The 15,838-nt window shown below is 36.0% G+C and overlaps 1 protein-coding gene across 2 annotated transcripts in view; it reads right to left on the bottom strand.

Annotated features, from left to right (window-relative positions):
- Positions 1-15,838, bottom strand: part of LOC149250531 (Tetratricopeptide repeat (TPR)-like superfamily protein) — a 201,941-nt gene that overhangs the window by 61,808 nt on the left and 124,295 nt on the right. For both annotated transcript variants that reach the window (XM_089459117.1, XM_089459118.1), the window contains exon 6: positions 3,220-3,431. In XM_089459117.1, coding sequence (XP_089315243.1) covers positions 3,220-3,431 — 212 coding nt within the window. The remainder of the gene's footprint in view (positions 1-3,219; positions 3,432-15,838) is intronic.

Below are 15,838 nucleotides of genomic sequence, written 5' to 3'. Positions count from 1 at the left end.
GGGCACCATTCTATTTTACTATTGCATTTGCTCCTGAAGAAGTAATAAAATGGATTAGCAGTTCTCTATTTCCAGCGTTTCCATGGGTGCTTAATGTATATTTCGTTTTTTTGATTGCCAGTTTGTTTGTATGCTTTGTATGTCACTTATATTCCTGTTTAGGAACATTACATATGGAAACTTAAATCCAAACACACTAAGTTTTCTAACTTAACATGCAAAACGGAAAATAAATCAGAGAACAAAGACATCAACCATAGAACACAAGAAACCCCAACTCCAGGGAAAACCTGCAACGTTGTGTGTATTTTATTATTCTTTTGCAGCAAAAGATTTTCTTCTGAGAATTACAAGGGAGAAACTTCCCAATTTATCACAAGAAAAATACTCATCCACTCTCCAACTAAATCGATTCCCTTCCTGCACATTGGATCTACTATATTCCTACGCAGACCAACGATCCGATCCACATGTGCAAATAGACCTCTGCGCTGGCCTTTAAAGGCTCGACCTTCACTCAATTTCTTCTGCTTGGATGTTGAGTTCTGCAATTTGCTAAAACCCTCACTCTTCGTTCGTTTCTCTCACGCCTGCTTGTGCTCAATTGACTTGCCACCAACTCGCTCTATCTTTTCTTATAATTCCACCTCAAACCTAATCTCCTTCTCAACAATTGAGATTAAATCGTGATCAATGGCTAAGATTAAATCATAAGTTAACTTAAGAACTTTTACTTTTTCCTAAATCTAACTTTAGGAAATAATTAAATAAATTAATATTCTGCTAAAGTGGCAATCTTTTGTGTTCTTTTGCTAGTCTTAGCACTTAGACAAGCAAAACACTTCTCTAATCCAAACGACGTTTTGTTAGCCTTCCTTGCGATTTGGGTTGAAAGCAAGACAACTATTTGCTGCTGTAATTTAATATTTCAGATTCAATCTTACCTTTCATATTATAGGAGGATGGATGTGAGTCATGAAAATATGATTTAGGATTTGATACACATTAGTTTTTTTTCCATGTAAAGACTAAATATCATATATTCTTGTTGGTTCTCATCTATCCCTTGATATGGTGTAACCTTCCACAACATAAACTCCATCACAACTCATGCCAAGAGAATTATATCATTGTATTGGTGTATCCACCATTTTAAGTGTCACTTAATGTTTGCTTCCAAGAGAAGCTTGGACACTTGATCTTTTTGAATCCCTAATTGAATTCATATGCTAAGAGCATCTTCTATCCTTGTCTATATGACAATTGGCATGACATTTAATATCCATATGTAATCTGCTCAGATCATGCATTCACTATAATGCCATTTCCTTTGTTATCTTTGCCTCCGCTCTTCACTTTGCAAGAAAACAAAACTATTAGTCATGGGTTATGGGTGTAAAGTTTAAACTATAATGGCATTACAAAACTCATTAACAACATTCACTAAAAAATTGTGGGACAATTTTTAAAGAGCAAATAATAGACATCAACTGAAGCCAAGGAAATCAAGTCATCTCTCTTTCTTCGTGTTCATGAAATATTCCCTTTCTCAAAAAGCATCTAACATATTAAAAACTATAACATGGTTATAGCATTGCTATCTAATATTTTCATATTATTTAAGAACATTCATTGGCCTCTCAACCACTTAGTATGTTGTTCATGGCATCTACATTGTGGAAATTGATACTAGGGGAAAATATATATAATTAACACTTGAATGTAAATCTCTCAACAGTTCACTAATCTTATATAGGTTTTGGTCAAGCTCATCGTAAACATAATGCATAGCTTTTCTTTGTTTTATGCATAACTATGTTATGAACATAAATATGTATAAAATAAATATAAATAACAATCATAATCATAATTAATTAGGAAAGGACATGTTCCAAAAAACATGTCTCTTCATGAAAGGGCACTCCCACCTAGCTATGTATACAGGCCCACATTGTATTCAATCATATCAATTCATTCACACATTATTCAATATATTAAATTTTATCCTCAATAGATTACTTCATATTCCAAATGATCTAGTTTATTTAACTATGAGTCAGGTTTGGCTATCACAATTGATATCAGAGCCTCGTTGTCTAATCCTGGCCTTTGGCCACGCTCTTATTAGAGCTTTGTATTTCGATCCTGGCCATTGGCCAAGCTTCTGCCAGACACTCAAAAATTTTGGAGTTTCTCCAATTTCATGGTCCTTGACCAAGCAGTTAAAAAAAAAAGCCTTTCGCTATTAAAAAGAAAAAAGAGAAAAAAAAAACCAAATTTTGAAGCAAAAAACTATATATATAAAAAAGAAGAGAGTATAGATATAATAATAATAATAATAATATTATTATTATTATTATTATGAAAGAATATACATATTAAAGAAAGGGAAAAAAAAGGTATATTAAAAGAAACAAAAAACTGGAAATAAACTAGCAGATAGCCACTACTAAGCACGAATAGGGATCCTTAAAAAAAAAATCCAGGTGCAAACTCCTCGGAGCTTAAAAGATCTGGGCTTAAGATGGATCTGTGCTAGTATAAGAGCCAAGTTATGTTGTAACATACATGTGAATGAAATGTGCATACAGATGATGAAAAAAACTATATATATAAAAAAGAAGAGAGTATAGATATAATAATAATAATATTAATATTAATAATAATAATAATAATATATTATTATTATTATTATTATTATTATTATTATTATGAAAGAATATACATATTAAAGAAAGGGAAAAAAAAGGTATATTAAAAGAAACAAAAAACTGGAAATAAACTAGCAGATAGCCACTACTAAGCACGAATAGGGATCCTTAAAAAAAAAAATCCAGGTGCAAACTCCTCGGAGCTTAAAAGATCTGGGCTTAAGATGGATCTGTGCTAGTATAAGAGCAGAGTTATGTTGTAACATACATGTGAATGAAATGTGCATACAGATGATTGCATGTTCTTCATGACCTGTTGTTTTAAGTAATTTTCTTCTGTTTGTGTTTCACTAGATTACACACGGCTGGTAAAGAAAATTTAACAAAAAATGCACCGAAGCATAAGCTAGTATGTTCAATATAAGACAATTTATGGTTTTCTTTGCTTGGTAGCAGACTAAATGTTTAAATCCTTAAATTTTGACTTTCAAGCAATAGAAATGTTGAGGCATAAAAATAGCATGGTCTCAATACTGAAACACAAGCAAAATGACAGGCATTAACTTACAGTTGTTAGGACTGCATTTGAGACCTTGTTCAAAGGCCCTGCGAGCTATATTCAATGAGCCTAAGGCACATGATAATGTTCCTAATTGATTCCAGACAACAACATCCTTTTCATCAATGTCCACTGCTTGAAGATAGAACTGCACAGCTTTTTCATAGTACATGCGGCCTTGCTGAGCAAACACATTACCCAAATTCTTCAATGCCAAAAACCTGGAGCCAATAGAGTTAAAAAGATAAGTTCATTAAAACACTAAAATCACATATCAGAAACAAGTAGGCCTTATCTTCAAACAGCACAAATACCAAACCCAATTGATTATTGATTACAATAAATTATGAATGCCATGTTTTAACTTCAGACAAACTTCAAAGAACTTCAGAGACTATGCATATGCCAACAAGTGTATATTCAAGGATTTTTCCTATTTTACATTCTTCAATAAAAGGTACCAGAAAATCTGGTATACGAGGAAGGACTACATATTAGCATAATTACTGTTATAAAGTAATATTCTATCAACTTAACCTTGCCAATCTTAAAAATATTAATAAGGGCTTTGGCTATTCTCACCCAGTATACCCAGTATTTTGATGGCTATCAACATTAAATATGTTCTTAAAGATGACAGGTTCACTTTCCTGAGATGTGCTTTAAGATGACAAGTTCACTTTTCTGAGATTTAAACAATTTTGAATAAAATATACCATACAAAAAATCTTTGTTCTTTGCAATTCATCTTAGACAACCAAATTTAAAAAATCATTTTTTACCTGCAAATTTTATGTTATGAATTTTCGGGACAGGATGGTAACTCCCGAATTGATACATTTCATTAAGATGAATGCAATTATATATAATCAGAATGGTGACCCTTGGGATTCACATTCCAGAGTCTCTTCCTATTCTAATTTTCTATTGACATATTTACAAAATGTTGCCAATCCCGGAGGATTAGGTGTCCAACAATTCCCCCCTAAATCTGAAGGGGTGCTTGTAAGTCCAAGCATAATTCTGAAGCTTTCAAACGCTTCTATTCCAAGCGCTTTTAGTAAAGATGTTTATAATTTGCTCATTTGTGGAACAATGTCATAGGTGAATACTCTTGGCCTCAACATGATATCGAATCAAATGATACTTTGTATTGATATGTTTGGTTTGATCACGAAATTTTGGATACTTGGCGATTTTAATTGCAGAAGTATTGTCAATTAGAAGAGGAGTGGAGTGCACTTGTTTCTCCTACAAATCTTTAAGAATTTTCCTGAGCCACACAATCTCTTTGGTTGCTTCTGTAGCTGCCACATATTCTGCCTCTATTGTGGAATCTGATAGAACTATTTTTTTGCATGATCTCCAAGAGACAGCTCCTGATCCAAGACTCATAACATAACCTGAAGTAGATACTCCACTTTCATTATCTCCAACAAAATCTAAATCAAAATATCCAATCAAACTGAAGTCATCCACCTATGTATATTTCAGTCGAAAGTCTTGTGTTCCTTTCAAGTACTTTAAAACTATTTTTGCAGCCGACCAATGTCCCTCACAAGGCTTTTGCATAAACCTAGAAAGGATTCCAATAGCAAATGAAATACACAGTCTAGTAGTGGTGAGGTAAATAACACTTCGTACAAGCTGTCTATACTTAGTTGCATCCTCAATTTCATTTCCTTCTTTAGATGTGAGTTTTAAATTTTGTTCCATTAGAGTGGATAAAGGATTGCATTTAGCGAAGCCAAAGTTGTTTAACAATTCTCCAATGTACTTCTTTTGAGGGAGGAATATACATCTCGGATGTTGACTCACTTCAATGCCCAAATAGTAATGAAGATGTCCCAAATCCTATGTTACCAGATCAGGGGGGCCAAGATCTTTGTATCCTCAGATCTGATCTGGATCCGGATCCGCAGGAATGCATACAAAATATGGCAAGTGGCAGATCTTTCATCTTGGGAAACAGATCCTCCTCACCAGAAACGCATCCCGATTCAAAAGTCAGAACCCACAGAATTTTTGTCCAAAATCCATAACCCGCAAAAGTTAAAAATTAAAGCATATGCAGAGGAGTTTAGGGTTTTCGTTTTTGACTAGTTAAATTTAGTGTGGTCCCTCTTTGTCGGCAGTGCACCCAACATTCAACAGGCAAAACAGGGGGCGTTTATTCAAGCTTTCAATGTTTGGCATTATTCATTCTTCAGGAACCAGGCGTTTGTTGTTATTCAGTTTTCACTATTCAAGCGTTCAAAGTTTGTCATTATTCACATCAGTTGGACCAAGTCACACCGCAAGGTATTTTTTATTAAACAGGCATTTGTCTATTCCGCTAAAATCTTTCCGCCCCAATGTTTTTCTCAGGGCTCGAGTCACCACCGCCGCAATTTTTTTGTTTTCTCACGACTCAAGTCACGACTGTCTCACATTTCATGGGTTTTGTTGTTGGGTCTTTTTGACAAATGATGTAAATATTTCTGGAGATAAACTTTAAAGACAAGCATTACAAGCATACAAGAGATAAAATATATTTGGTCTTTTAAATTTAATGGTTTATATTCATGCTTGTTTCTCATGATTAAGGCTTAAGCTTGTCTTGTTCATTAGAACCATCAACATACATCACCATCGTTTATAAGATGTGTTTCCTTCATATTAGTTTTCAGCTAATTTGCGTGGCATTCTTTTGGCAATAGAAATGGTCCATAGATTAAAGTAATTTAGATCTCATATGTCTTAAAGATTTTCCTACAGCAATCGGCCCACAATGATGGTAACAATTGTCTTTTTGGTAGTTGAGGTCTCTTGTGTGTGCAACCTATGTTGAAGACCTTAGTAGGAGGTTGGCTCCCCTTGGGCTCGATCTGGCCTTTGTATGCAGTTTATGGGTTCCATCAGTTCGCTTGTTTTCAGTGGCAGATCTTTTATTTTCAGCCACAGCTTATAACTTAATAAGTTGTAAGCCAATATGCTCTTATCCCATAAATCACCTCTCAATATCTTTTTTAATCAAACCCCCCTTTTTAATCCCATATGTAATTTCATTTTCCACTTAATTAATTTGATAAGGTATGATTATATGATATAAGTTTATGTTTGAATCTTTTTCATTCCCAACGTTTTCCCCTTTATTATAACCTTTCTTTCTTGTAGTTGTTGTCCTTAGCAAGTTGGCAAGGTTGCCATTCTAAAATTAATGTTGTCTTATTTTAGTTTTTGTTATTCCACTTGGTCATGGGTTTTGCTATTATTTAATTGTGAATTGATAATTATTAATATATTATAATTTGAATTTTATATGCAGTACTGAGTAAGGTAACCTATAGACCATTATGGAACCATCACAGCATGAGCAGAATGAAGGGGAAATCATCAAAACAGACCCAAAATCTCCTCTATGGCTATGTGGGGATTATTGGGAAAAATCCCGGAGGTGGTTTATTTAAATAGAAGTGCAATGAATGCCAAGATATAAAAAAATGGCTCATATACTAGAGTGAAGGCCCATCTCACTTGTCAAACTAACACAGGGGTGCAAGTATGCACCGGGTCAAAAAATGCAAATGGCAAACCTGGAAAAGGTTTGAGTTCTGGAAAAATGAAATTCTATGCATCTTTGCAAGAAGTTGCTGATAGGAAGCTAGCTAAGGGAAAATACCTTGTGCAAAGCTCTACAAGTAAGCCTCCATTGCCATCTAGGCCTACTGCCACAACTAATGAAAGGCCCACTCTAGGCCCTCTTGAAGCAGCTTTCAATAATCAAGGTAGAAACATAGTCGATGAACATGTAGCTCGTTGCATCTATGCAAATGGGATAGCATTCAATTTGGTGTGTTCCCCTTATTGGCAACAAATGATTAAGGCAGTTAATGAAGCACCAAAAGGGTACAAAAGCCCTGGATATGAAAAGGTCTGCACTGCTTTGTTGGCATCAGAGAAACAATCTGTGGATAGACAACTACAAGCAATCCGGGATACATGGGCAGAAATAAGGGTGTCCATCATTTTGTATGGTTGGAGAGACCAAAGAAATCGTCCATTAATTAATGTTGTTGCAGTATGCCCCCAAGGGGCAATGTTTTTTAAGGTTGTTGATTGCAATGAAATAGAGAAAGATGCATATTTCATATCCACAATTCTTATTGATGCAATAGAAAGTGTGGGGCCACATAATGTTGTTCAAATCATTATGGACAACGCACAGGTTTGTAAAGTTGCAGGTTTGATTGTGAAGGGTCGATAGCATCACATATTTTGGACTCCATGTGTAGTACATTCATTTAACCTTATCCTTGCCAAGATTGGTGAGATTGGATGGACTAATGAAATATATGTAGCAACAAAGGAAATCCAAATGTTCATAACCAATCATTCAATGTCCCAGGCCATATATAGAGGTTTTGAAAAGTTGGAGCTACTGAAGGTATTTTTTTTTAGTCAATATTATTTGTATTGGAAATTCTTATTTTTAATTACAAATTTATATATGATTTCTCATTTGAGATTTGACATTTTGAAACTTGTAGTTTGCTGAAACTCGTTTTGCCTCCCACACTCTTGTCATAAAGAGGGTTATGGAAGTGAGACAAACATTACAAGCATGGTCATTGACCCTCTTTGGGAATCATGGAGGACTTCCACTTCTAATAGAGGGAAAAAAATCAAGTCTGTCATTCTTGATAATGCATAGTGGGACAAAGTCCAATACCTTATGATTCACTGAACCAATCTTGACCTTAATCAAGGCATTTGATATAGATACACCTTGCTTGGGGGAAATTTATGAAAACATTGATAGTATGTTGGAGAGGATAAGGGAAATTATCAAGGCCAGTGAAAATGACCCTTATGAAACATTCTATTATTTAGTGAAGGACATAGTTACAAAAAGATGGAACAAAATGACCACACCATTACACCTTTTGGCATATGCATTGCACCATAAATACTATCATTCCAAAATTTTGTCTTTACCTGGTAGAACAACGCCAAACAAGAATTCTAAAGTGGTACAAGGATACAAGACAGCTTTGAGGAAAAAATTTAGAGATATGGGAGTTGCAATGGAAGTACGCTAAGAATTTGGAGGATTTGTACAATCTACTGGTAGCTTTTCAGATCCAAGAGCTATGGATGATCAAGGGCATCTTGATCCTATTACTTGGTGGGGCTTCCATGGTGGGGATAGCATTCATCTCTCTACTCTAGCCACTAGGTTGTTATCACAGGTTGCTAGTTCCTCATCAGCTGAGAGGAATTGGAGTACATATGGCTTCATCCATTCAGTGAAGCGAAACAGGCTGGGAGCAACAAAGGCTAAGGATCTTGTTTGTGTTCATTCCAACCTCCGTCTACTATCACATGTTGAACTGGAGTATAAAAAAGGTCCGAGCAGGATGTCGAATGTGGAGCCTGAGATATCTGACTTGAGCCTGACACTGAATGCCATGACTCACCTCAACCTACTTGAGGATATTGTTACACCACCAATCCAGCCTACTGATGCAACTTCCTACATTCCAAGACCCCCATCATCTATTCATGATGTAGAGTTGCAATATGCAGAAGATATAGATCGATTTGAGGATATGTAAATACATTTACTATTATCATTTATGATATTATGATCCTTTTTGTTACTTGTATGACAGAGGATGCATCATTTCAGTGTTTCAGTCTTCATATTTATAATATATCTAATGGTTTCAGTTCTAAAAGTGTTTGATGGTTTCATAGAGTATTTGATTTTGAAATATAAAGTGTTTTTTAAAATTTAAAAAATATTATTATATTTTATTCTTTTGTACGTGACATATCACTGTCGTATCCGGATCCCGGATTTCCAAAAAACTAGTGGATCCGGATCCAGATCCATATCCGTATCTGTATCTGTATCTGTATCTGAATCTTGGTAACATAGCCCAAATCTGTCATCTCAAATCCTTTCTTCAATTCTTTCTTTATGGATGCAATATATTTTTTATTGTTCCCTATCATCAACAGATCATCTACATATACCACAAGATAGACAATAGTTCTGCAAACTTTCTTGACAAAAAAAGTTACATCATCAAGATTAAATTGTTTGAAATTTAATTTCAGAAGATGCTCAATCAATTTTTCATACCAAGCTCGTGGTGCTTGTTTAAGGCCACACAAGGATTTGATGAGTTTGCATATTTTATGCTTTTGTCCCTTCACAACAAAACCTTCTGGTTCAGACATAAAAACATTTTATTTTAGGTCTCCATTCAAGAAAGCAGTTTTTACATACATTTGATACACTTTCCATTCATCCTAAGTTGTCAAGGCAAAGATGTTGAAAATAATACCAAGGAGAGGTGTTACTAGGCATTTATCCCTTTTAGCCTAGTAGACACATTAATGACTTTTGACTTGGTGACATTTATGAGTTATATTAATGTCATGGATGGAAGAGATACTTAAAAGTGGTGTAACATGTACTTTTCTAATATTAAAGTCACTTGCACTTTATAAAGTGACTTTATGTGTAAAGTACTAAGTTCACTTTTCTAATATTAAAGTGAGTTGAGAAATTCATTTTATGAGAAAATTAGAAAAAGGTATACAACTTGAAAAAGGTACTAGGAGGCTTTTAAGTAAAGGGGCCAATGTATGAGGGGGGTCATTTGGGAAAAGTGATCTCAACCACACATCTTGAGATTTGGAGATTAAATCTCAACCATTGAATCCTAGGGTTAGGGATTCAATCTTTTCCAAAAGACAAAAGGAGAAAAGGGAGGCTCATTCCTCACTTCACACTTGAGAGAAGGAGAGGAGAAGAGGAGAGGTGAAGTTGCAGCCAAGTAAGGAGCTCGAATTTCTAGGAGCAAGGCAGTCATAGAGGAGCACAAAAATCAACGCAGAAAGGCACGAATTTCAAGGCTATGGGATGCACGATTTCTGAGGAGTTAGTTGCATGCACTCAGAATTCTGGGCACAAAATTCTGAGAAGGGACAGCATGAAAATCGAGGCACATTCAGCACAGATTTCAGGGTTGTTTATAGCAAGAATTTCGAGGCAATTATGGCACAAAAATCAAGACAGACAGCACAGAAATTGGGGTTGTTTATGGACAGATTTCGAGGTTGTTTTGGGCACAAAAATCAAGGTTGTTGCAACACAGATTTCGAGGTTTTTTTCTGAGCACAGAAATCAAGGAGCTAAGTTGTGGATAAGTGCAGAAATTTCTGGGGATGATATTTTGTAAATCTGGAAATTATTTCAATGGGCACAAATTATTTCCATTCATCCTAAGTTGTCAAGGCAAAGAGAGTTCAGATGGTGGCCCATTTTGCTACAGGGCCAAAAGTCTCCTCATAATCAACCCTTTCTTTCTGTTGAGAAACCAAGAAGCTTGTAGCTTAGGGTTGATTTCTCTTTAACTTGATAATTACTTGTGAATGTTGTTGGCTTCTTATTAAATTTTTTTCTCTTCTTCATCAAACAATTACCAAAATACAAAACATGAAGATCACAAGAGACAAAGAACACAGAGATATAGGCTCCAAGCCAAGGCAAAAGCCCCACAAAGGGGAAATCCCAAGAAAATCCTCTTCTTATAAAATCAGATCAAAGTGAGATATCCAAGACCCAAGACCAAGACAAAACTTGCCATACAGACCCAAGTCAACCCTCCTTCAAAGCTTCTACACCAAGTCAAAGTCAACAAAGTCAATGCTCGTCAAACATCTGAAATCTGGGCACCTCCTTAAATTTAGGCCCTACAATTCTTCTAAAAATTTCGCATGTGTGAGCAGATCTAGGGCAAAAAAGTCCAAATTTCTCTTTCCTTCGACTTTCCTCTCTTTATCCTTTGACTTTCGCTGAAATTTTCTTTCTTTTTGCACAGAAATCGAAATGTTTGTGAGTGATCAAATGTGGTCAAACTGCCTTCTATTCATACATGTCCAAGAGGTTGAATAGTTGTCTTTCTAGGGCCGACTTGGCCCTTTGGAGGACAAATTGACTCTTTTGACTCAAATAAACCCTATAAGCATGAAGAACATGCTTTGACTAAAAATAATAATAATAAAATCTTTTTTCTTTTACATGAAATACATTTTGATACAAGTACAATGCAAATTATGAAGACCGAACCTAGTAATAATTTCAACACTCCCTCTTAACTAGGGAGGTATTCATAATGACACATCAGGATACAAGGATACTCTCAAATTGAAATATTCCGATAAGAAGAGTTCAGATTGATAAGCATCATCAAGCATCATCACAACCAGCATTGTCAATTACAAAATAGCAAGGCCTTGACTAACCAGCGATATCTCTCCACTAGACCAGAGCACAATGTTGAGAGGCATATATTTGGACACCACCATTGCCTTTCAAGGCACATACCCCATTCAGATGTTCACCAGGTATGCCCTTACAGAACTATTCTTATCTTGGATATCTCCCCATCCTCAAAGAATATCAGTCCTTAAGACTACTCTTATCTTGGATTCCTAACCCTCAAAGTGTATTGATTCTCGGGACTACTATCTTGGATACCATTCCTCAAGGAGTATAAGTCCCAGATGCTTATCCAACCCTCCATTCTCCCTACCAGTGCCTTCACTAGGCTTACAATTGTTAGTCCTAGCCATAGTGCATTACACATGGAGAATGCAGTGTCCCTCATCACTCCCTCTCAACCAGGGAGGTAATCCTCACTCTCTCCAGCGGGGAGGAACAATCATAATACTCATCAAAGCATCGGCTACATGTTCTTCGGGGAGATTTGTAGTAGTTGCTTAGCTCCTATCTGTATCACATCATAACGAGCTTTGACCTTCCTGGACCTTTGTCAATCTTCATGTAGCTCTAACATGTCATCAAGTAGTTCGTCAAACATCTTATGGAGCCAAACTTCTTCATCGTTGATCACACAAGCCTTCACATATTCTTTCTTCGTGATAGGGTTCTGCCTTCATGCCTTTTTCAAGAAATTATATCATCTTCCAATGATCATCAGTAGTATCTTTGTCAGCAATAGTGCCTATCAAACCAGTCAAAGTAGAGCCAATTATAGTTCCCTCTTTCCAATCGAACCCATCATATCATCAAGTGATCAACAATTTGTTTCATGACTTCTTGTATCAATTTGTTTCCTTTCCTGCCTCTATAGTGTACACACTTTTGTATATTCTTCCTGGAAATCATATCATATCCCAAGCATTATTATAGTTGCCAAATCAATCAGAATGACCTCTAGTCAAGATGCAAAATCTTTCATGTCAATTTTTGTTGCTAGCTCCCTCTAAGGTCAACAATACTTCCTTCATATACAAGTTTTGTCAATGATGTGTTCCTGGATCGAATCAATCAGCTACTGGTACAATGATATCAAAACTCTTCTTCTTCTTGTCAAAGGGTTTTTTCATTGATCTGTCATCTTTTCTTTTGATCATAAACTTCAAGTAGTATTGTAACTGTTCAAAATCTAACAACTTCCTCCTTCTAGCTGAGTTAGGTAAACTTCTTCTCTTTTGAATCGTGCTTTCTTGTTGCCATCTAAATGACTTCTTTTGATGCATACTCTCTTCTTGTCTTCATGCTTTGCTACGTTCTTCCAAATTTTCCATCTATTAGTCAAGCTTAGATAGATCTTGTCTTGACCTACAATTTTTGTTAAAAGACTATGAAAGAACAAAAGGCAAAGTGCATAGACAAAAAATAGCAACAATAATAATTAAAGAAAGTAGATACATATCCTTTTGAGGGGAGCCAACTCCCTCTTAATCTTGGATCTTTTTCATCAAACCTTGTCCTCACATCAGCATGATATCATACCTATCATTCTCAAGAACTACATTTTTCTTTTCACAGCAAAAACAATTAGTCAAGGTTTCTATTCCTAGGGTTTTCTAACTCAAACTTTTGCTAGGATTTACAAACCCTAGATGCCAAAGTCTTCAAGACCTGTCACTTACAAATTGCAAAGTTCTACAACCACACTAGAGAGTTAGTTGCAAAACCCTAGATTCTTCGAGGTCTCCAAGATCTGGTCCTTGCAAAGATCCAGTCTTTTGTCATTTCTTCAATTGTCACATTTTATTTTCTTTCAACAAGAAGACAGAAGTTCCAAGTTATGCCAACAAGATAATATTGTAATTAGATTCTTCAACAAGAAATGCCAATGACAATTTTTCAAGAGACATACAATTAGATTCACAAGTCCTCAAGTTAAGAACATTTAGATTTTTAATGCCAATGTGCAAGAGAACAAAATACACCAGTATAATAAATCCTTAGATTTACCAACTTAAGCAATCATTCAACAAGATTATTGGATTATGAGATTAATGTGTCAAGTGCTTATGAGAGTGAGCTTATTAATGTAAGTTTATGACCTCTTTCGATTATGAAACTCAAAAGGCAACAAAGTGTTAGTAGCTTTATTAGAGAGCAATGAAAAACCACTTAGCCAATTATTAATCCAAATACTAACAAATCCTTTCCACAACGAGCAAATACTTATCAATAGAGTATGAGCAAGAGTAAGCCTTTAGGTTACTTGTACTCCAATCACATTCAGTGAGCAACAAGTAAACTTTATGACAGCAGTGAGTACATTTAATTAAGAGCACCTTAAATATAAAATATGAGATGCCTACGAATGCAAGGGTGCCAAGAATGGAAGCCCAAATATCAAACCACTTAAACACAAGATCCTTAATGTATTTAGGTTCTTTAGGATGCCAATACCACTATTATATTTCAGATCCTATGATTCTTATGACAGTCCTCAAAACTTTATGAAATGTGCCAAACAAATGGATGCCAATTTTATGCGAGTGACTTATCAATGTATTGGACTAGTTATGAGTTGATTTTATGCCACATAGATGTGCTTAATGTCACTATAACCAAAAGATCAAAGAGTTGTAAGTTAACAGTGAGGAGGCAAGAGTTTAGGAGGCAAACCAATACGCCTTAGGCCTAGAAGATGACTAAGAGACCTTGTCCAGAACTTCTCCAATGAGACGATCACCTTCAAACACAAAAATTAACTCCAAATCTCTGCAACACGCCCAGTATTAGCTCAAAAATCAAATCAGAAATGAAAAGAGGCAAAGGGAGACCCAAATAGGCGAACGACAAGGGCTAGAAGCCTAGGAGGTGGCAGCGGTTAGGAGAGAAAGGCCCAGTAGGCCTGTGGTCAAGGCAAGGAAGGCCACAAAGGCCTGCCGCAAGCCCTTCAAGGGTTGCATCCTAGGGAAAAAAGCCCCTTAAGGATTGCGGCTCAAGGAAATGGCCTCTTAGGCCTGTAGCAAAGGGAAGGAAGATTGCCAAGAGGCAGCAAAGCGAGAATGAGGGTAGCCGAGGGGAAGATAGGCTAAGCGAAGGGAAGAAAAGGATGACTGAGGGTAGGAGAAAGCCATGGAGGAGGGGAGGAGGGCCACTAAGGCCTACTACCAAGCCTGGAAGGCCTAGAAATGCCTACAGCAAGGGGTAAAAGGTTCACGACCAGGCCTAGGAGGCCAAATTAGGCCTGCGGCCAAGGGTTAGAGGCCCCTAGGGCTTGACGGCAAGTGCCTAGAGGCAGAAAGGGGTCAACAGCTCATTGAGGTAGGAAGAAGAGGCAACGGCTAGGGCTAGAAGGGATCACGTTGGGCCTAGGAGGCCTAGGAAAACATCAAACCCTTGCAAAAATCAAATGATTGCTTCAGCTCTTCAATAATCGCCCAAATCAATGCAAATTTGTTGAATGTTGGTCCTACAAATTAAATGGAGACTAGATCTTACCCTCAAGGACCTAGATCTAGTTGCAAACCCCGGCAAGATTCTTGAATAGCTTGAATCTCACCTACACAAATAAAACAAAAATACCCAAGAACCCAAATATATACAAAATAAAATAGAACCCCAGAAACCCTAATAACTGCAAATAAGGGTTAGAGAAATTATTTTACAGAAAATTATTTACAAAATTATATACAAAAATTATTTACAAATATACGAGGCTTGTAGAAAATAATTTTTGAGAGATATTCTTTTTTTATTTAATGACAATGGCTCAATGTATTTTGAAAGTTAGAGTATTAACCAACGCCTCTAGCGAAGTAAGAAAATCATATAAAAAATCCTGAAGCCCAAACAAGGTCGGCTCTTCTCCAAAGTCTATGAACTTGGAGCCTAAGGGTCAGTGTATCTGCAAATTCTATATATTTCTTTAAGTAAACTTGTTAGACATATGGTGAATCAGATCACCTAAGATAGACCTAAAATCTACCAATAGAATGCTCTTATCACCGACAAATGAAATAATAAGCTTATGTAAATACTCAGTACAACATAGGAAAGCACATAACCAACACGTACCACAGATTAATAGACAAAGAACACCATGAACTGAACCCCAAAGTCTTTTTATTATGTTATTCAGATGTTCCCAGCAGATCAATGGATCAATACCACTGTTACAAAATTTACACTGACCAAGGATATCAAAACAGAAGCAGAATGACTTCTATTTGTAGAGAAATCCCTCCAAGTGAAAAATAACGGCTAGCCAGCTTCATCCCCGTCAAAATAATTTCGACCGTTGATAAAGATTTGATCATCTTTTAATCATTGTCGTCAAAAATATTTATTTTTGAG

The sequence above is a fragment of the Pinus tabuliformis genome, chromosome 7 (genome assembly GCF_031772625.1).
Source record: "Pinus tabuliformis cultivar Carrire ecotype Pingquan chromosome 7, CPIR1, whole genome shotgun sequence".
Lineage (NCBI taxonomy): Eukaryota > Viridiplantae > Streptophyta > Pinopsida > Pinales > Pinaceae > Pinus > Pinus tabuliformis.
This window is presented reverse-complemented; position numbering and strand designations above follow the sequence as displayed.